At 34.5% G+C, this 21,713-nt stretch overlaps 3 protein-coding genes across 5 annotated transcripts; all 3 read right to left on the bottom strand.

Moving 5' to 3' along the window:
• Positions 1–3,718: 3,718 nt before the first annotated feature.
• On the bottom strand, positions 3,719–5,041 carry LOC141664450 (mavicyanin-like). The gene is made up of 2 exons (XM_074470404.1): positions 4,933–5,041; positions 3,719–4,209 (listed from the first exon to the last, which is right to left on the bottom strand). Exons 1-2 carry the CDS (start codon positions 5,039–5,041, stop codon positions 3,719–3,721), a joined length of 600 nt encoding a protein of 199 aa, XP_074326505.1.
• Positions 5,042–7,832: 2,791 nt separating this feature from the next.
• On the bottom strand, positions 7,833–11,383 carry LOC141664250 (putative disease resistance protein At1g50180). The gene is made up of 2 exons (XM_074470170.1): positions 10,295–11,383; positions 7,833–10,171 (listed from the first exon to the last, which is right to left on the bottom strand). Exons 1-2 carry the CDS (start codon positions 11,307–11,309, stop codon positions 8,418–8,420), a joined length of 2,769 nt encoding a protein of 922 aa, XP_074326271.1. The 5' UTR covers positions 11,310–11,383; the 3' UTR covers positions 7,833–8,417.
• Positions 11,384–15,820: 4,437 nt separating this feature from the next.
• On the bottom strand, positions 15,821–20,660 carry LOC141666577 (uncharacterized). 3 transcript variants are annotated; one of them, XM_074472644.1, is made up of 6 exons: positions 20,383–20,660; positions 19,268–20,258; positions 19,057–19,129; positions 17,656–17,951; positions 17,445–17,517; positions 15,821–16,334 (listed from the first exon to the last, which is right to left on the bottom strand). In XM_074472644.1, exons 2-6 carry the CDS (start codon positions 20,176–20,178, stop codon positions 16,173–16,175), a joined length of 1,515 nt encoding a protein of 504 aa, XP_074328745.1. In that variant the 5' UTR covers positions 20,179–20,258; positions 20,383–20,660; the 3' UTR covers positions 15,821–16,172. The 3 variants fall into 3 exon arrangements, with proteins under 3 accessions (XP_074328745.1, XP_074328747.1, XP_074328746.1); XM_074472646.1 differs by having other exon boundaries at positions 17,445–17,514; XM_074472645.1 differs by having other exon boundaries at positions 19,057–19,126.
• Between the last annotated feature and the right edge of the window lie 1,053 nt (positions 20,661–21,713).

The raw sequence follows: 21,713 nt of genomic DNA, 5'->3' as shown, positions 1-21,713 counted from the left end.
GAAGTGGATTTGTTTTTTGTTTCCCGTTTTTTTTATATTTGTTGTTTGACTTTTTTTCTCGAATATTTTTCCGTTTTATATTATCTGTATTTTAAGGTGTATAGTAGTCGTAGTTTTTCAGATTTTTTGAAAAAATTAATCTTTTTAATTAAAATTTAATATTTTTAATTTTACTTAGAAAAAAAGTTGAAAAATGAATTATGAACATATACTTTTAATTCAGCTTAAAAAGTTCAAAAGAGTAAAAGAGTACGAAGTTGGGTCAAAGTTTGATGCATTTGGGATTAGATTTTGATCGGTTAGATGGGGAAGTGATTTGTGTTTTAATTGTTTGACCGGACCGATGACTTCTTACCTTGGATTGTTAATTTTTAAATTTGGTTTATCAGTTCAATAAAACAATTAATGTTACTATTCTTTTCGATGAGAGTCGACCTCGGGTTTCAGATTAGGGTTTTAATCACCCCTTCTCTTCTCCATCTACAATTCTCTTTCATTATTTAATCATTTTCACTCTTCCATCTTCTCTTTTATTTTATTATTTTTTCAAAATTTCTAATAAACATTTTTTATGGGTGTGATCTAATTCTTTTTGGATAAGATATTTCTTATACCTTGTTATCAAGATTGTCCCAAATTCTTTTGGGTGTCCGTATGTTTTATTTAAAGTATTTGTGTTTGTTGGTGTTGATTCCGCTGGAAAGGATTTATATGGTTTTTTGGCAGATCTGGATTTCTTGTATCGAAAATGAGATGATGAATATCACAAATGCTTATTTTTCACAACACGAGATTGTTCATAATTTGGGGGCATTTGTTCCTCCGGTTTTAGTTGATGTAACTAAAAATTCTGAATATTGGGCTAAGATGACATTAATGTGACGGTCAATTGTGATGCTCCGTTGGGTGGATTGCTGGGAAAGTTATTATAAGCCTTTTTTATTTTAAAAAATATTATTCTATTTGTTAAGCAATGTGAAAATAAGATGACTACTTGTTTAGTTCGTTTATTTGTTTCCTAATCAGGTTGTATTATCAGTTCGGAGGTCTGTTCCGACTGTTTTTCAGTATTTTAATGAATTCATTCTATTTTGCTTGTAAAAAAAATAATTAATGGTCATGTTGATCCAAGTTTAATCAAAATTTATGTATTATATAATTTAAAAATTGGAAGGTCATAGAAAATTATCAAAAATATGATTTTAATCTTTTTTGAAAATATTTGTGAAAATACAATTTTTAATTAAAAGTAATTAAATATGTAATTTTTTTACATTTTATAAAATATAGGTGAAAATGCTTTGATAACATTCGAGTTTGTATCGAGTTACAAAATTATTTTACTTTTGCAAAAAAAAATGTGTCTTTACAATTTAGATTTTTTTAAGAAAAATGCATTTTTAAAACGTATTCTTAAAATAGTTATGAAAGGTCAGTTTTAGCTATTTAATTTTAATTTATCACGTCAAATCTAGGATAATAGAAAAAATAATAAACTTCATAATTTTGAGTTATAGTTTAAAATAATAAAAAACTATCAAAAATATTATTTTTAAAGTTTTTTTATGATTTTACTATATTCTGAATTTTTTTATCAAAAATAGTTAGATATTAAACTTTTTTTTACATTTTTCTTAAATATAATTGTGTTTTTTTAGTTGAATTTGAGATTGTATTGAGTTGCAAAATCTATTTATTTTGCAAAAAAAATTAAACATTGCATTTTTTGAAGTTATTTGTTTTAGAATGTATTTTTAAAACAATTATCAAAGGTTAATTTTAGTTCTTTAATTTTAATGTAGCATTTCAAATTCAGGATATTTAATAGAAAATTATAAAAAATAATAATTTTGAGTTACCGTTAAAAAGAATAATAAATTTTGAAAGCATCTAAGTATTTTGAACTATTAGGATATAGACCAAATGGTACTTCAAAAAAAAGGGATATAGACCAAATGGGATCTCCGAATCAATATGTGGAATATGCTCTTTTGCTCAAATACATCTAGGTATCTCTGCTACTTACTCGGGACAAATAACAACCGTCAGATCTCAAGTTAGAAAAATGAGAACCATTAGATGCAATAATATAATATTATTATATTAATATTTAAACTACTCTCATGTATTTAGGGTTCGAACCCGTCAACAGCTTATTATATTTAAACTTTTATATTATTTATTTAAACAATATATTATATTATATTATTTATTTCCAGTCAAATCTCAAATTATTATAAAACATATATTGTTATAATTTATTATATTCTTCGATTTATTTTCAACTATAGAAAATTATATTATAAAATATATTATTAAAAACTATCGAATGTTAAAAACAATCTATTAACTGCAAATTCAATTTGTTAAACATCCTCATTGGTCATTTTTTATAGTGTGTGCCACTAATGCATGCTAAACCGTGATTGGTGGAGTTTTTGCTTATGCAGGGTTCCAATGTTGTTAATATACATTAACCAATTAAAATGAGTTAAAATGATGAGATTCCCGCTTAACATATGTCAGAAAATTGGGTAATTTATTTATAAAAGTAGGATGTCTGGGATCAGGGAATCTGATCCTCAAATGTAAGTTCAAGTAAGATGTGGAATGCAATAAATGAAGGAATAACTAATTTTACTAAAAAAATGAATCAACTCACAAAAGTAATATGCGGAATGCAAAAAATAAAGGCCTGACTAATCTTTTCAAGAATGAATTGATCTGCAGAAATAGGTGCAATTCTGATGCAAAGGAATACTTTGATCTGTTTACAAAAACTTCCCATGAGAGCATTGCAGGTGGGCATTTTCTTTAGATATAAGTGCATTGCATGATTAGATGTATCAACATGCTATAAGTGGCCTCCTGCCTGGAACCAGAAGTCCAGAACTAACAAAAGAACACCAATTTAAGTTCTCTGTCTACCTCTAGCTTATGCCTTATATTGCTGTTGCAAACAGTAACAACAGCTTTTCGCTGAAAAACAGTTAAAAAATTGTTTGGTAAAATTTAAAAGCTGTTTTTCGGAAAAGTGTTTTTAGCCTAAAAGGTGCTGTTAGAGAAAACAAGTCTCCTCATGGTTCTAGAAAAAGCTTTTTTTTCAGCTGTTGCGGAAAACATATGTTGATTTCACCATCAAACCTTACCAAAAGTATCATTATTTTTAATTTTTTATATCAAAACATATACGTATCAAAAATATGAACAAACAATCATTTGATTTTTACAACAACACTTTTTCTAACAGCACAACAATTTTTAACAGCAATCCCAAACAGAGTTTAAATCGAGTACTCTAATGAAGTTCTCCGGTGACTAAACTTCCACAGCTCCTCAGTCATCATTGATCATACTATGTCTAAGAACACAATCTAACAATGTACTAGTAGAAAAACATGAAGAGTAGGCGAATCACAAGAACAATGAAGATACTCGATACAATTAGCTAGAAAAGAAAAGGATACTTGATCCCTTTAGCAATATCAAAACCTCGAGTACAATTTCATTAGCTCATTAGCTCACGAGTCACAACAACACGAAACAAAGCATCTAAATGCCATTCTGCATATGTACTCATAAACCACCAAAGACTAACATAACTAACCTTAAAAATATTGACATGCACGAGTCATTAGAGCATTAAAACAGGATTGATAAACCAAAATGTAAATAACCTACACATGCTAGAGAAAGTAATCTTGTCAATTGCCCCTATTTAAAACGCAATGCCACAAGCACAAAACGCCAATAAGACCACCGATGTCAACCAAACCTTGCTACCAACTAGGGCTGATCCACCACTCTTTTTGTGAGGGGATGGGGATGGGGATGGCGATGTTGATGGTGGTTGAACTACTTCAGGAGCTGGACCAGGACTGTTTTTATCCCAGTCAGTTAGGGAGGGCACCGGGGCTGGACTAGGATTGTCATGATGAGGCGGAGACTGATCAATTGGTGGAGGCACCAAGACAGGAGGAGGCGCTAAGACAGGAACTGAATTGTTGGCAGGGACACTGATGTGAACCTTCTGACCGAATTCACAGTGACCAATGCGTCCGCAAATGAAGTAGTAGTGGCCAGGATACTTGAGGGTGAAAGTATCATTACCAGTGAGGGAAATGGAGTATGGAGCTGTTGCATTGCACGCGTTGTAGTTCTTGCGTGTCACTCTTAGTACACCAAAGAAGCCTTGATTGTACACAAATTCTGAAAGAGAAAATATGAAAACTCAACGTGTAGTAGTGTTAACTTCAAATATATAACATTGTTCTACAAACATCTTTAGCAATAACACGACTTATGTGTGATTTAGACCACTTCACAACCATTTACGATCACAAAACCGAAAGAGTTGAGAGCGCGATGAGATAACTCAAGTAGTTAAAGGCTTATCTTATCTCTTGTCGTCCCAAGTTCTGGGTTCGATTCTCGCTCACCCCCAAAATTTGTTAGAACATATACTCAATTGTAAGACATATAAGCCAAATTAATAAAAAAAAAAAACTGAAAGAGTTGAGGTCAATTAAGTGTACAACAGTAGTATGTGATCACAAAAATTTTAAGAATACCGGTATGGTATATGATCCACACTACAAGAAAAACGTCAATAACCAACGGTCACAAAAATCTTAAGAATACCGGTATGGTATATGATCCACACTACAAGAAAAACGTCAATAAACAACAGTCACAGAAATCTTAAGAATACTGGTAAAAGAATACTTCAAAATTCCATTTTAAAATTAGAATCAAAGATCAATGTGAAATTGATCGAGATGGGACACACTACAAGAAAAACGTCAATAAACAACGTCTCAGGATTGATATACGTCTAAAAAACAATATAATACATTGTTTCTAATTCCAAGCATTCTATCTTCTAACAAAACTAGATTTGCATAACCAAACAAATAATAAGTAAAAACATACGAATTGTGTCGCCGACTCTGAAACTTTTCGATTTAGCCCAAGCGTCGTAATCTACATGTCCAAGATTTGTCCAACCCACTTCATCACCAACCTTGTACCATGCTCCCATTGACACTCGAAACGATATCGCGAACACTAAAATCATCAGCAAACTCATTTTCACTGTATATGAGTCCATCAAGACAAGTAAAAAGTGCTGGTACTGGTGTTTTACAGAGCAGAAAATCAGAAATTTACAAGCTCCAACTAAAAGGGAAGACAATGATGACTTATATAGCGTGAAAAAAGGTTGAAAATACTGGTATTTTGAAGCAAAATCTCGTTTTGATATAATTTAATTATGACTGATATCTTTATCAGAAATTAGCAGCTGGAATGATAAGCCTCAAGCTACAAATCAGAGGATACAAAATATTAACCGAATTTATCATATCAGATAGCACACAGGCTTGTTTATTAACGGAAGGAAAATGCTAGAGATCGAAATTTTTTACCCCAAATCTGATGTGTCACATGAATAGTTGGCAACTTTCCTAATAATAAAATGGGACCCGCGTGCATTAATATGCGCCCACGAATCAAAATAAGTCATGTGTTCATTTGGTAAAATTTTTGGGAAAAATATTAGGGTTATCTAGCACTACTCTTAACAGAATCTCTTTAAAAAAATTAGAAGATTTGTATTATCTTAACACATGTGACAATCTTTCTAATTAGCCTAAGATATTAATTTCTTTAAAGAAAAACGGACTCTTTTTGTATTTTACCAAATAACGTGACTAAAATGTGGCGGATTTTGATTTGTACGCGTGGTCCCATTATATATTTAGGAAGATTGTTATTTATCATGTGACGCATCCATTTGAGAAAATTTTTAGGGTAAAAATTTGGCTAAAAATTTGGGAAACCTAACATTTCTCTTTAATCATTCTTACTGGGTTGAACAAAATACAAATACATTAAAACTAGATACTAGTTAATAAATATTGAAAACTCGGGGGCAGGGGCGCCTCTGGACCCCTATAACTAGATACTAGTTAATAAATATTAAAAACTTGGGGGCAGGGGCGTCTGTGGACCCCCAAAATCCGTCTCTGATCATACTCTTCTAGAAATTTGCATATCCTAGCATTCTGTCAATAAAAAAGGGTGAGAGCATCAATGAAACAATACCTCTGACAATGATACAAGACACTAATAAAGATAAAAGACAACTAGCTACTCTTCAGTGTAGAGCACGGTTGGATAACTCAAGTGGTTAAGAGTTCATATATGTCGTCTCAGGCCATATTTGTCAAAAAAAACTACTCTTCACTGTAACCCTGAAATATTAAGATAGGAGTAACAGATTTGATAAAATTATAAGATTTCCTAAACAGAATAAGATTCTCAAACAGAGAAAACAATATCTCATGACTCCCAATTAAATTTGAAATTCAGTAAGCTACTTCAAAACTATAATCATGATTGAATTCTAATGAGTTTATGTACTATAAATAACAGGGGTGGTGGCCCTAAATGTCACATGAGGGTTAAAAATGACCCTAAATGTCACTTCAAAACGGTACATCGTGTACCGTTTATGCAAATCACCTAAAACGGAATTTTGTATAACGTTTTGCCATTTTAATTTTTTTTTATGCGTAAAACGGAAGATAAAGTGCCGCTTTGGTACAAAACGCTATATGATGTACCGTTTTGAGTCAAAACGCTACTTCAACCTCCGTTTTGCACATTATAAAAAAATTAAAAAAAAAATAAAGTACCAAGTTCCGTTTTGCATTAAAAATACAAAACGGAAGACGAAGTACCGTTATGAAGTGACATTTTGGGCCATTATTTTCAAAAGTGACATTTTGGACCATTTAATACTAAAAATGACATTTAGATATTAAACACCAAGTAAAAATCTTATTCTTTTGTACTCCAAAACTTGTCTCAAGAACAATGTCTAGTACATCGAGCGATTATGATTATTCTTTGCTTCCACCTCCTAATGTATTCAGTCCTCCCCCTACATCCAACTCATCCACCCCATCAACACACAACTCAGGCACGCTTTCGGGAATTCTCATTACGGCTATGCTGATAGTTATTATGATTGTGCTCGTAATTTTGATAAAAAAACTGTTGAATCGTCGTGACAAGCATCACAATGGTACGAAAGAAATTAATGACTTCAGCGCAGACTTGGAACTAGGACTGCGCAACAAGAGACGTTCGAATCCAAAGATTAGTAAAAAAAGACAATGTAAGAGGTATGTTGATCATCCTTTAAAAGAAAGTGCAGAGAATATTGATGCTTGTCACTCAGACATGGTACATGGATATGACAAGAGATTATCGAGTTCAAAGGTGAATGCAGAGTATTATAACAAGTTTATAAATCATATAGATGCTAAGAATTATTGTTCTCACGGTGGAAATCTCAAATTTGACGATAGATTTTCAGGTTCAAGACATGAGGTTCTTCATAATGAAAAATCTAAGAAATTGCCCTTGGCTAAAGATACCAATGAGACTAACTCTTCGGGTCCGGATTCGGAATCAGAGTCTGATGAAAAATCTTCGAGTTCGGAAGACTACAGTTAAACCTCTTTAAAATAATAGGGTTGGGACCGAGAAAAAATATTATTTTAGCGGGTTTATTACTTTATCGGGAGTAAAAATACACTGTGTCCATTATGTTGGGACCGGAGAATTTCTTAGAAGTGTGGGTTGTATTTTGATTGTTTGAGATTGGAAAGCAATTATACACTTTAACTGTTTTGATTTATACTTCAACTGTTTACTTGATTGATGATTAGTGAAAGTATTGAAGTTCAGCAGTAAGGCATCTTCTCCATTTTCATCACCACTCTTTCTGAGGGGACAGAAATTAAAAAAAAAACTGACTCTTTTTGATAAGTTTCTAACAAAATTAAACTGTGTTAGAAATTATATCATCTATGAAGCTGTGACCTTGTAATACATAGTTGTGTGCTAGAATGAGTTTCAGTTGCAGCCTGCAGCCTGCCTGCAGCAGGATAGCTATTTCAGAATGTGCCTAGATTTTAAGTCTAACCTCGGTTCACAGACTGACAAGAACGCGGTACATGCATTTAGTCTGAGTACTTGTCAGCTGAGATTCCTGAACTTGAACAACTTGAGGAAGCACAAGTGAAAGGGGACTTGTTCTTTAATTATAACCAGTCATGAAGGTCAATCAAATGGAATTGCTGGTGTAATAACATTGCAAACCAATGAAGGAAAGATGAATCCGAGAACTTTCTTTGCATTTTTACCTTTTCTGTAAAAGCTAGTTTAGTCTACTCAGAACACAAATACGATAGAGGGAAGCAGATAATCTGGAAAATCTCCCACTCAGAAGCAGGATCCGCGCCAAGACTGGTGAAACATAAGCTTAACTCATCTTGTCAAGTAGAATGATAAGAAACATGACCTAAGTAGAATGATAAGAAACTTCAGGGCAGTCAAGGTTTATTTTATACTGTTACACGATGAACATGACAAACTTTGTAGAAATCTTCACCTTCTGTACCATCTTTACGCTTAACCTTATCTTTGAATGAACTAGGCATACCAGCCATATATAGAGATTCCAAGGCACTGAGGTGTTTCAACCCTTCGGGAAGCATCTCCAACTCAGGGCATTCATACAACCATATGGAAGTAAGATTTTGCAGGGCACCTTCATCCACCCTCCACCTTCTTAAGCCCGACAATGAAGAGAGGTTTAGTTCCTTAAGTTTTGGGAAACCTGTAGCTGTACATACCATCTCTGCTCCTATGTAGGCATCATATAAGTGGAGGATGTGTAGGTTAGGAAGTTTCTCCAATAGTACCATCGGATCTTCCTCCATTTTACAGTACATTAATGATATGGTGGTGAAACGCCCAGAAATGCGAGTGTAGTCATACTCTTCTGGGAATTTGCAGATCTTAGCATTCAAGGTGAGAGCATCAATGAAACTACACTCTAGTAATGATACCAAACAACTAGCTACTCCTTCACTGTAACGCGTGCGCCCTCCTGAAATATTAAGATAGCAGTAACGCAATTCTCTAGATTTGATCAAATTAATCATGTTTTGTTCTTTAAGGTTGTCCTCTAGTAATATATCTCCACGAAAAGCTTTGAGCTTGGGTAATCGGATGACATCTAGTGCTTCGCAATACCTGGAGTCATAATTGTACAACAGTTCTAACTCATTCAACCCATCCAATCTCAACTTCTCAACTTTTCCAAATTGTGTCACTGCAGGAAGGTACAAGTGCTTTAACTGCTTTAACATCCATAGAACATTTGGTATTCTTATAGGATCCCTCACCCTTAGATCAAGGGCTTCCAAATTTCTCAGGTTACCTATCGATGATGGCAATTCCTCTTCCAAACGACAGTCGAGCAAACACAGATACTTTAGGTAAACTAGCTCAGTTATGCTCCTTATATCATGGTTACTGAATTTATATCTACTTGCTGTAAGAACTCGAAGAAGCTTAAATTTCTGGAGGCTAAGAATTTCTTCTGGCCATCTTATAATAGTACTGAAGGGAACTTTCCAAATCAAAAGAGATCGAATATGTGAAATCACAGGTTGATCATAAGATTTTAACATTGATTCATCCCCGTGCTCATAGGAACGAATGCACAATCTGCGTACTATGCTTGTTGTGGATTCACTGTCGAATTTGCCTTGTAAATGAAAAACATTAAGAAATTCTTCCTCCCTAACTTTAGACAAGCAAAAGCCTCGAATAAGATCATGAACACGACATTTTCTGTACTTTGACCAGGACGCTCCATCAGTTTTACTTGCTTCAACATGAACAAGGCATCGATGAGCTAATTCAGCCAGATAGCGTTCTGCTACATCCATCATCATTTCCCCCGGTGTTTTGTCTTCCACTGATACCAAACCTTCCGCCATCCAAATCATGTACAGTTCCTCAGTATCGATTTCTTCATCCTCCTTATAATTTGCAAAACAAAGAAAACAATGGCGCAAATGCAGAGGCAAATTATCATAACTCAATGCTAAAACCTGTGTAACTGCATTGATCTCATCATCATGAGTTTGGCCTTCACCAATTGAAATGTCTTTGCATATTGTCTCCCACTCGCTCAACGACTTGCCTTCAAGAGATCCTCCAAGTACTGAAATCGCTAGAGGTAAACCTTTGCATATATTAACCATATTCCTTCCAGCATTTTCCATCCCAGAGGCCAACCTTTTATCTGCAAACAACCATGCAATGCACTTATATCTAATGCATGTTGTAGTACTCGTAAATGTTCATTCAAAATTTATCAATATATCAGTACATAACTCAACAATGAGAATATTACAGCAAAACTTACCTGGAAGGTGATTTATTCCTGCTTTCCCAGAAAGTAGTTGCCAGCCCTCCTCTTCTGTCAATATCGGGATTTTGCAAAAGTACCCCGTTTCAGCCATCTTTACATCACGAGTCGTGAGTAGAATTTTGCTAGCACTGGCAGCCTTTCCAATTGGAAATCCATGTTCTAGGCTTCTCCAATAATCAATTGTCGGGATATCATCAATAACTATCAAGCAATTTTTTTCTGTCAGAACTTTGTGGAGTTCTTGTACCAGTTTTGCATTGTCCATCCATGTAACACTTCTCTCCATACCGCGAGGGAGAAGTTGTTGGAGGACATTCTGAAGAACTCTTTCCCTGTCAAATTGTTGAGTGATACATATCCAGACTTTACAATAATCTTTAAATTCAGGATGATTATAAAGTTTTCTCGCAATGGTGGTTTTTCCTTGACCTCCTGTTCCATAAACCGAAACAACTTCAAAACCCTTGTCTTTCCGCTTCAAGACAGAGATCATATTCTCCATTACCTTCTCCATCCCAACATAATCATCCTCAACATCGCGAGAATATAAAATCCTCTCACTCTTCCAATTGCCTAAACTCGAGTTTTCTTCTCCCTCTAAGCCTCTTGTAATACCATCTCTCTGTAAACATGCAGTTAATGAACTAAGCTCAGCTTTTATACCATTGATCTCCGTAACAACACTATGGCTTGTCACCAATTCGATCAACATTAAAGCAAATTTTCGCAATATCCCGTTAAAGCCTGCAGGTGCAGTAGCAGCTTCAAATGCAAAAGTCTCAATAACATCTTCTACTTTAAAAGCAAGCTTTCTTATTTCAGTCACACATCTGCGTACTCGTTCATCTCCATCTTGTTTCTTGTCAGCTTCTTTCAAGAAACACTGTACTCGTTTCAGCTCATGCTGAATCTCGTAAATCTGGTGCTCCACTTCAGATAAATTTTCGGCTTCGGAGACTAGCAAGTCTCCGAGTCTTTTTACTGCAAAAGAGACCACTGCCTCTGCCATTTCTACAATATTTGGAAATGAATGCTACTAGAGAAACTACAAATGATATTCAGAAACTTTCGAAAATTTTAGTATTTTTTCGAAACAAGTATGTTGTTTATACTCTTAATCAGTTAACAAAGAACCAAATTATAGGCATTGAATAAAAGAGAATCATGTTGATGAATGATTCAACGCATGGTTTTCAAAAGACTGGAGCTTATTTAAGTTCCTAGACCTGGCAACGAGAACAAGTAAGAGTTTTGAGCCACCTTTCTTGACTGAGTAATGACACAAAAAAAATTACAAAATATTTTTACAAAATGACGTGACATGGGTAACGACTAACGAGACACTATTAAAATATTTTAATTGGTATTTAGCTAATGAATATCAAGTGACATTTGTAACAATTTTGATACTTACATGGTTGTAAAAAGCGCATCAAGCAAACGCTTAAGCAGGAGGCTTAGGCGGAATCAGATGTAAAAATGTTTGAATTAGTGCAAAATTGGATATTTAAGCGTATAATAAAGTTTAAGCGAGTTTAAGCGGCTATAAGCGAAATTAAGTGGATTTTGACCGATTAAACGGTTTTTAACCAATTAAAAGGGATTGAAAATAATTAAAAAAAAATTAAGGCTTTCGTTGAGACTTTCCTTTATTTTTATTTAAGACTTTCCTTTTACAGTAAGATGTTTTAGAAATTTTTAATGATTCTTATTTATTTTTGGGAGCTGATATGTGCACACCCTATCTTTTATCTTTTGTTGATATCGAGACCAAAATACCCTTATATTCATATTTTACTTAAGTCCGGATAATTTGATCATAATTGGGTGTGCACCTATAAATCAGAGTGCACGTATCAGCTCCCTAGTTTTTTATAATTTTTATGAATTGTTTATTTATTTATTTGATTTGTTTGATTTTTTCTTGTTTTGCATAGGGCTGAGTATTCGGTTATTCGGTAACCGAACCGAAATATAATTCGGTTACCGAATACCGAATAAGGGTAAAAATCAGAACCGAATAATGAACCGAAATAATTTCGGTTATTTACCGAACCGAAATAATTATTTCGGTTAAAACCGAAAACCGAATTAAAAACCGAATTAGGATTTTTTTTTAAAAAATTTTAATAATAAAATATTTAATAAATTACAACAAAAATTAATGATCGTACAACAGTTAACTTATACTCTTAGCTCCACTTTCATGCACCTGAATATTATGGTTTGGTGTCCTGATTACAATAAAAATACTTCTAATTAGTTAGTTTATTTTTTTTATTTTAGCAACCAAAATTGAAGATCATGAAAACTAAATACATTAAAATCTAAATTAGGCAAATAGCAATTAAATATAACAAATAAAAAGAGAGGAAAAGTGAAGTTGGGAACGGAGAATTGATAATTCAAGTGAAAAAAAAAGAAAGGAGCTAGGTAAAAATAAGTAATATATAAATAAATATATTTATATATATATTAATATATATTTTTTATTATATTTCGGTAATTTCGGTAATTCGGGTATTTCGGTAAAAAAACCGAAAAAACCGAAATACCGAATAACATAAAAAATCAGAACCGAATTAAAAACCGAATTATTTCGATTCGGTAACCGAACCAAATTATTTCGGTTATTTCGGTTCGGTATTCGGTTAACCGAACCGAATGCTCACCTTTGCATGTTATTATTAGAGGTCTTAAAAACTTAAAGAAATAATACTCTAACAAAATAACGTCCCAAAAAAACTAAAAATTCCAAAAAGCAAAAAAAAAAAGTAAAAAGAAAATCTCTATCATAAATCATGTAGAAGAATGCATCGGACCAAAATTTTATATTTACTATGGGCCTAAAACATCGGGCTTTGTCCTTGAAAGAGTTCAGAGGCTTTGGGCCAGTAGTTAGGCCTTTAGACAAGCCCAATCTATGAATCGTATGTATGTATAACTAAAGAAAAGTTTCATTTAGTTGTATCTCTTGAATTGTAGTGTGTTGGGTTAAGGCCCAATGTTGGAGTATAAAAAGAATAAATTTTAGTTGGGCCACACGACCCCCATATCTGGGATCCATTTAAATTTTAATTTCTAGAAAAAATTGTAATATGTGAATTAATTAAATATATGTTTTTTTGTTAGAGAGTACTCCCTCCGTCCTAAAAACGTTTCCTATTTGTGTTGGACACGTTTGTCAATGCACACTTTTGATTGTTAATAATATTAAATATAAAAATTTCATTGTATTAAAGTACTCATAAATACGAATTCAAGAAAATATTTGATCTTATAGATTAGACGTAAATTAATAGTCAATCGGTTACATGAATAGTGTCAGAAGTCAAAATGAGAAATATATATCGGGACGGAAGGAGTACTTCTTAAGCTCCCAAGTTTTTTTGAAAAATGGAAAGTATGCTTCTGTGGCCTAAATCTACCAGGCTCGACCTGGGGGCTGGACCATCATTGGTCCCGGGGGACCCCAGTGAGCTCCGTCAAAGATCAGATGGTTCGAGCCACACCACACACAAAGGGTTGATGCAGTTGTTGAGTTCTTGCCTTAGCTTTACGTAGGCAATAGAGTCTGCGCAGTGTTTCATTGTTGTACAGTGCATTGCAAGTTTCTGCAGATATTTGGTTTATAGCATTTTCAACAGATCAAACACTTAACACTTTCATATTATCTCTAAGAACTTACTGTCAGACCCTCCCAACATTCGCGGCTCCTGCAGCAGATACCTGCTCGATAAATTGAATTAGTCCAAGTCTATTGATTTTATTATAAAATGATAATTGAAATATAACACCAGTACCCGAAACTAGAACAGCTTCATGGATTGTCCGAGGCAGCGCCGCCTGCAGGCAGTCAAACAACCAGAAAATAGATTATAAAGCAAAACTAGTTAAAACGATTTCCTCGTGCAGTTAACCTGCAGACACACTTGTTTAATTAACTAATCTGGCGAAAACTACAGTTAATCTATTTTAAGTAACAAGCTAACCACTCTTCTTGGAGCTTATATAAAGCTACATCAGCAACTCATCTCAATCTACGTGTTATTACATTGTCTAATGGCAACTTGATTAACAAATGAGTTACATTATTATTGTTAAATCAACCCAACTAAACATAAATTAGATTCCTCTTGCAGAAGAAACATAAACTAGATTCGATTCATTTGACTTGGAACGTTCTTTGGGCGACTATGAATGAAATACCAGAGACCTTATATATCCGTGTAGAAGACTATGAATGATACATTTAACATATTCAAGGCCAGGAGAAACAAGTTGAGTTTAGTAGTTGAATAATTACGCGGTAATTGCTCATAGTTTAGTTTGTTTCTCCTTTCCTTTCTGTATATATAAATACGCATGAATAAAGCCCAGAAAGTATCAACATTAGCTAAAACAAATCACTTTTGAAGTACTGGCAATCACAATCTTGAAGTGAGTACATTCTATAAACAAAGTTACTTAAACTTTCGATAAACAGAAGGATAAATTTCAGATGGACAGAAGTGGAAGTGCAAGTCTAGTAGGTGCAAAACTAACTGAAGAACAAAGAAAAGCAGAGAAAGAAAGGAGAGAAGCTCATACTAAAACACTGGACGATCTTGTTAATGTCAATTCACTATTCACTTTAGCCGTGTTTGTGGGCTTGTCTCAGGCATCACCAGGTGCTATCAGCCTGGAGAACAGAGAAGAGTGTAACGCTGGTCCTGGAGTAGCTAAAATGCTGGTTCTCTACGAAGTTGTGGCCTTTGCTTGTTTCCTCTTATCAAGCCTTGTCGCGAAAGTGATTAAGCTACTTCTAGGCTTGGATAACGAAAGATTAAATCTTGTTGAAGAAAGATTTGATCTGAAGGACTTTCTTTTAATCTTAACTGCAAGTGCATCAGTTAGTGGGATTGTTCTGCTAACACTTTCGGTTGTTAACATCGTTCAAATTCGTATAGGTGTGTACTCTTGTGGAAGTGCTGAAGCTAGGAGAGCTATTTGGGCTCTTTGTTCTATTGTTGCCATTGCTTTGCTGATCTATGTTTTGGCCCTGTGTGTAGCCATTTATGCTTCTATCACTACTGATGGTCAGCATTCGAGTAGTTCAAAAGTAAACTCTACTCGAGAAACTGGTGCTAAGAAGGATGATGGTTCTGAATCAACCACAGGCCCCTCAGCCGTTTGATTGTAGCATCATAGTGCTGAATTCATGTTCATTATATGTCTGTACTTGAAATGATCTTGAACAAAGTTAAGCTAAGTTTAGGTTGGTTAAGTTTCATTGTACCTGCAGAGTGTTGTATGCAGGGAGTCAGGGACTGTCATAGAAGAATTTGTGCATTTGTTCATTTTTTCAGTGTGCTATTGAAGGGTCTTCCGAGTAATGAGCATTTCATTCAGTAATCCTTGTTGTTTCATTATGTAGGCGCAATCCTTCATCTTCATCAGATGTGAGTTTATAGACCACTTTTCATGTATATAACTTTCGGTTTGTAAAATATGTATTCGCCATCACGCCCCTCTGCAAAGTCTCTCGAATATGGATGATATAAATATGTAATCTGTTTCAACGAAGAACGATTATAATATGGAGACTACAATCATCAAACATCTGATATTTGATCTACTGATACCTTCAAACTATTCATTACACATCTGATATCCATGCATACAAAACTACTTCTTACTCCATCATCCATTTACAAAACTACTTCTTACTCCAGGTTTACATACTCGAATAGCTCTACTATCCCAACTGAGCAATTCTTGCTGCACATACACAAAAAATTGGGACTGGAACACCTTGATCCAATTCCCTTGATACCAACTGTACTTTTGCACATTAAGTTGGTACCAAAGCAAAAACACGACAATCTACCTTTCAAGATAATTGAAACAGAGGCTCTTTAGACAAAATGTTCCTCCACTTATCCTTAAGATCAGCTGGAGTACGATTCTCATCAAATACATCACGACCTTCTTCCAAGATCTTCTTCCATGGAATATTTTTGTTCACTAATTCCGAGTGCTTCAGAACCCCTTTCTGCAGTATCAGCATGCATTAAAACACTAAAGCCTTAAAAATTTTAAGTATCTAAAACAGCAGGAAATACTAGGCTAAACAAAATATAAAAACTGCATCAAATCTACTAGCAAATCGTATTGATCTTTAAATTCGAGTTACATATACGCTGAAACTCTAATTCAAATCCTACTTGTTACCTAAAGCAATCTGTATGACTTAATTTCATACTGAAGATGGTAGAAACCTCGTAAGCAAGAAAAAAAACAGCTTCTATGCAGAATCGCGAATTTTCATTAAATCAAAAGAGATATTTCTGCTGGAAAAGTGAACTCTGCTTGTGATCAATAAATCCATCTCGGGTAAACCAAATGCGCGTATATCCTATTGTACTCGGGCACATTTGTTTGAGAATGTACACTGTAGGAGTAGGACCCTTGGACATGATACTTAGTCAGTGCCTGATACTTGGAATGAAATTTGGACTCTCTGACCAACATAAAAGATGAACTTACAGTGCGAAAGAAGAAGAGTAAGATAACGGAACGAGAAAAGGAGAATAAAAGGACATGAGAAGCCTACTGGGTAGCCCATTTCTGAAATAATTTCTAAATAGCAGAATAACTTATTAAAATTTTAATATAATAATCCCATGATTACTTATTAAAATATAATGGCAGTGTCCCTGCAACCGTGACAAAAATTAGGTCAGGTCCGTATCACCAATTTTCAGAAATTCCAGAGTCTAAGTGTCTCGCACTTGGACATGTGTTGTGTTTGACACTTCATACCTGAGTGTGAGAAACTTAGCCTTTATCCCATTCTTCTGGACAGGCCGTCAGTGTTCATTAAAATATAATTATTATAAGAGGTAGCTAGTTCTGGTGTAGCAGGTATCTCATTTTACTCCAAGTTCTTAAACAGGGATAATGTTCCAGAAATCTTATGGGTAAGGTGGTACATCATCTCATTCTACTGTCAGTCTGCCTCGGTAATTACACGGTAGTTTAACAGGTTAAAACTTTATTTAGAGATAGTACCTTAAGCATATCCTCCTCATATACTGTCAGTCAGTCACGGTAGTTACACGGTAGTTTAATAACAGATTAAGACTTTACTTAGAGATAGTACCTTGAGCATATCCTCCTCTTCCACTTTCCAAGCTGATCGTTTGCGCTTCACATAAAGAGTTAGTGAATCTCTGCTACAAAACAGAACAGTTGATAACTACTAGCACATAAGCATCACAGTTACTACTATTTAAATCTACAAAACTACCAATTTGACAAGACCTACATATGTTCTTACAATATCAAACAAGAGTCGTACACCAATGACTTACAGTACTGCAGGAGGCTTCGCGACTTTTTTTGAAGATTTCCTAGACGATCCTTTAGGAATATTAACACCAGATGGCTTTTCTCCAGTTACTTTCTCAGAGATGGTATCAGTACCCATGCAAGTGGAAGCAGTAGAATCAATGACATTTTTCTTAGCTTCCATATGCACTTGCGGAACAGATTCTTTGCACACGATTTTTGGAGTACGACTCTCATTAAATACATCACGACCTTCTTCCAAGATCTTCTTCCATGGAATATTTTTGTTCACTAATTCCGAGTGCTTCAGAACCCCTTTCTGCAATATCAGCATGCATTGAAAAACTAAAGCCTTAAAACTTTTAAGTGTCTAAAACAGCAGGAAATACTAGGCTAAACAAAATATATAAACTGCATCAAATCTCCTAGCAAATCGTAATGATCTTCAAATTCGAGTTACATATACGCTGAAACTCTAATTCAAATCCTACTGTTACCTAAAGCAATCTGTATGACTTAATTTCATAATGAAGATGGTAGAAACTTCTAGTAAGCAAGACAAAAAACAGCTTCTATGCAGAATCGCGAATTTTCATTAAATCAAAAGAGATATTTCTGCTGGAAAAGTGAACTCTGCTTGTGATCAATAAATCCATCTCGGGTAAACCAACTGCGCCTATATCCTATTGTACTCGGGCACATTTGTTTGAGAATGTACACTGGAGAAGTAGGAACCTTGGACATGATACTTAGTCAGTGCCTGATCCTTGAAATGAAATTTGCACACTCTGACCAACAACATAAAAGATGAACTTACAATGTGAAAGAAGAAGAGTAAGATAACGGAACGATAAAAGGAGAAAAAAAGGACATGAGAAGCCTACTGGGGCCCAAGAAGAAATAATTTCTAAATAGCAGAATAACTTATTAAATATAATAATCCCATGATTACTTATAAAATATAATGGCAGTGTCCCTGCAACCGCGACCAAAATTAGGTCAAGTCCGTATCACTAATTTTCAGAAATTCCAGAGTCTGAGTGTCTCGCACTTGGACATGTGTTGTGTTTGACACTTCATAACTGAGTGTGAGCAACTTAGCCTTTATCACATTCTTCTGGACAGGCCATCAGTGTTCATTAAAAAATAATTATTATTAGAGGTAGCTAGTTCTGGTGTAGCAGGTATCTCATTTTACTCCAAGTTCTTAAACAGGGATAATATTCCAGAAATCTCATGGGTAAGGTGGTACATCATCTCATTCTACTGTCAGTCTGCCTCGGTAATTACACGGTAGTTTAACAACAGGTTAAACTTTATTTAGAGATAGTACCTTGAGCATATCCTCCTCTTATACTGTCAGTCAGTCACGGTAGTTACACGGTAGTTAAATAACAGATTAAGACTTTACTTAGAGATAGTACCTTGAGCATATCCTCCTCTTCCACTTTCCAAGTTGATCGTTTGCGCTTCATATAAAGAGTTAGTGAATTTCTGCTACAAAACAGAACAGTTGATAACTACTAGCACATAAGCATCACAGTTACTACTATTTAAATCTACAAAACTACCAAGTTGACAAGACCTACATATGTTCTTACAATATCAAACAAGAGTCGTACACCAATGACTTACAATACTGCAGGAGGCTTCGCGACTTTTTTTGAAGATTTCCTAGACGATCCTTTAGGAATATCAACACCAGATGGCTTTTTTCCAGTTACTTTCTTAGAGATGGTATCAGTATCCGTGCAAGCGGAAGTAGTTGTATCATTGACTTTTTTCTTAGCTTCCATATGCACTTGGTGAACAGATTCTTTGCACACAGTTTTTTCTACGGTTTTGTTTGCCTGTTCCTTATTCTTTACTTCATCCATCCTCCCTTCATTCTCTTCAGCTTCCTCTACATTCTCTTCCATGAAATTCTGTGCTTTAAAATGACCTTCACCCTGGTGATACTCAGGAAATGTTTCAATCTCGGTGGCACCATTCTGTATTTTATCCCCAGATTGACTCCTTTCATTCATGTGCACATCCTTCTGTTTATCAACCTTACCTTCTCCATTGCAACGATCACTTCGTCCGCCCCCATTTTGCTTCTCCACAACCTTAACTCGATCAAAGTCATCATCGTCTACCAATAGCACATCATCAGCTCCCTCATCCCTCACAATACATTCAGGACCTATCACATTTTTTTCCACCTCCCCACATTGATCCCGAACATCACCACCTCCAGTCACATTTCCCCTTTCAACACCTCCTACACCTACCCCTTTCCCGCCTAAATACTTAAACAAATTTTTCTCCGCCACAGCCCTTTTTCTCTCAGCTTCAACAACTTCTTCAGAAGCCCGTTTAAACGCGCAATACGGACAACCAAAATTCCCCAAATCATCAAACTGAGCTTCACAACCTAAACAATCCTCATGAACAACTAAAGGACAGGCATTCTCATGACAAGCCAACAACTTCCCATTACTCTTATCACATTTTATACACAAATCCATCCAATGAAACTTCTTGATATTAATATTCTCCTCCATCTTTTCCAAACCCTAATTGGAAAAATTAACTCAAACCCTAATAAAATCACTGCTATAATAAAATTCCCAGATCAAAAAATCTACATTAAGTACAAAAAAGTAATCTTGTTAGAAATTTGAAAAAATCTTGATTCATACATCCTAAAGAGGGACTAGCTGCATCAAAGATATACAAACAGAGAGAGAGAGAGAGAGAATGCAAACCTGAAAATGTTGATCCCGCCCTATGTGTTGTGTGGACCAGTTAGATATTCTTGCGAGTTAAACTGATATTCAAGTAGACCGTTTAAGTTATATAGTTACTGTAATAACATAACTTTTTTTTGAGCTATAAGCCAAAAAAAATCGACAAATTTGTAATTTTTTTGCTAAATTTTGTAATGATGGGCGGTTTACAGGGTTTGGATGAATGAGTAACAAGGAGGCAGTGGAACAAAGAAGATGATGAAAGAAGATGATGAACCTTGGGGCGCGCGTGTGTGGCGTGTGTGCCTAAAATCGTTTTTTAGACACGTTTGCCAGTATACACTTTTAATTGTTAATATTTTTAATTTCGTAATAGTATTAAATATGAAAATTTCATTGTATTAAAGTACTCAAAAATACGAATATAACGAGATCACTCATGATTATATTTGATCTTATAAATTAGACGAAAATTAATAATAAATAGCTTAGCATGAATAGTATTCGAAGTCAGAATAGAAAATATATAAAGGGAAGGAGGGAGTATGATGATAAATGCCATGGGCCTTGTCTGTGCAAAGTCCATGGACCTACCAGCCCAATTTTGGGTAATGTCATAATGTACTACGTTTTAATATATGGAATTCATAAAAAAAATCAAGATTTATTTTAAAAAAATAAATCTGACTACACTTGATGAATCTTGTTAACGTCAGTTCACTAATTCACTTTAGCCGTCTTTTTGGGCTCATCTCAGGCTTCACCGGGCGCTATCAGCCTAGAGAATAAAAAAGAGTGTAATGTTCGTCTTTAGTGAGGCTATTGTTATAAAAATCAGTCGATTTTTCAAAAATCGGTCAAAAATATTTATTCGATTTATTCGATTCCCGATAATTGCTGATAAATCATTCAATTTTTTAAAAATCATCCGATAAAAAATAAATCGGTACCTCAACCGAATAATTCCTAGCAAACATGAAGGATCAACTATCATGCACGCTCAAAAATATTTATTCGATTTATTCGATTCCCGATAATTGCTGATAAATCATTCAATTTTTTAAAAATCATCCGATAAAAAATAAATCGGTACCTCAACCGAATAATTCCTAGCAAACATGAAGGATCAACTATCATGCACGCTCAAAAATATTTATTCGATTTATTCGATTCCCGATAATTGCTGATAAATCATTCAATTTTTTAAAAATCATCCGATAAAAAATAAATCGGTACCTCAACCGAATAATTCCTAGCAAACATGAAGGATCAACTATCATGCACGCTCAAAAATATTTATTCGATTTATTCGATTCCCGATAATTGCTGATAAATCATTCAATTTTTTA

This window comes from Apium graveolens, chromosome 6 (assembly GCF_009905375.1).
Source record: "Apium graveolens cultivar Ventura chromosome 6, ASM990537v1, whole genome shotgun sequence".
NCBI classification, from domain to species: domain Eukaryota; kingdom Viridiplantae; phylum Streptophyta; class Magnoliopsida; order Apiales; family Apiaceae; genus Apium; species Apium graveolens.
This window is presented reverse-complemented; position numbering and strand designations above follow the sequence as displayed.

Excerpts from the sequence above, each read along its gene's own strand:
- LOC141664450 (XM_074470404.1), bottom strand. The coding sequence starts at position 5,041 with ATGGGAGCATGGTACAAGGTTGGTGATGAAGTGGGTTGGACAAATCTT. Across the intron at positions 4,210-4,932 it reads CAGAGTCGGCGACACAATTC|AATTTGTGTACAATCAAGGC; the intron begins GTATGTTTTTAC and ends TTTCTCTTTCAG.
- LOC141664250 (XM_074470170.1), bottom strand. The coding sequence starts at position 11,309 with ATGGCAGAGGCAGTGGTCTCTTTTGCAGTAAAAAGACTCGGAGACTTG. Across the intron at positions 10,172-10,294 it reads AGGAATAAATCACCTTCCAG|ATAAAAGGTTGGCCTCTGGG; the intron begins GTAAGTTTTGCT and ends GGTTGTTTGCAG.
- LOC141666577 (XM_074472644.1), bottom strand. The coding sequence starts at position 20,178 with ATGGAGGAGAATATTAATATCAAGAAGTTTCATTGGATGGATTTGTGT. Across the intron at positions 19,130-19,267 it reads GCGAAGCCTCCTGCAGTATT|CAGAAATTCACTAACTCTTT; the intron begins GTAAGTCATTGG and ends TCTGTTTTGTAG. Across the intron at positions 17,518-17,655 it reads GCGAAGCCTCCTGCAGTACT|CAGAGATTCACTAACTCTTT; the intron begins GTAAGTCATTGG and ends TCTGTTTTGTAG.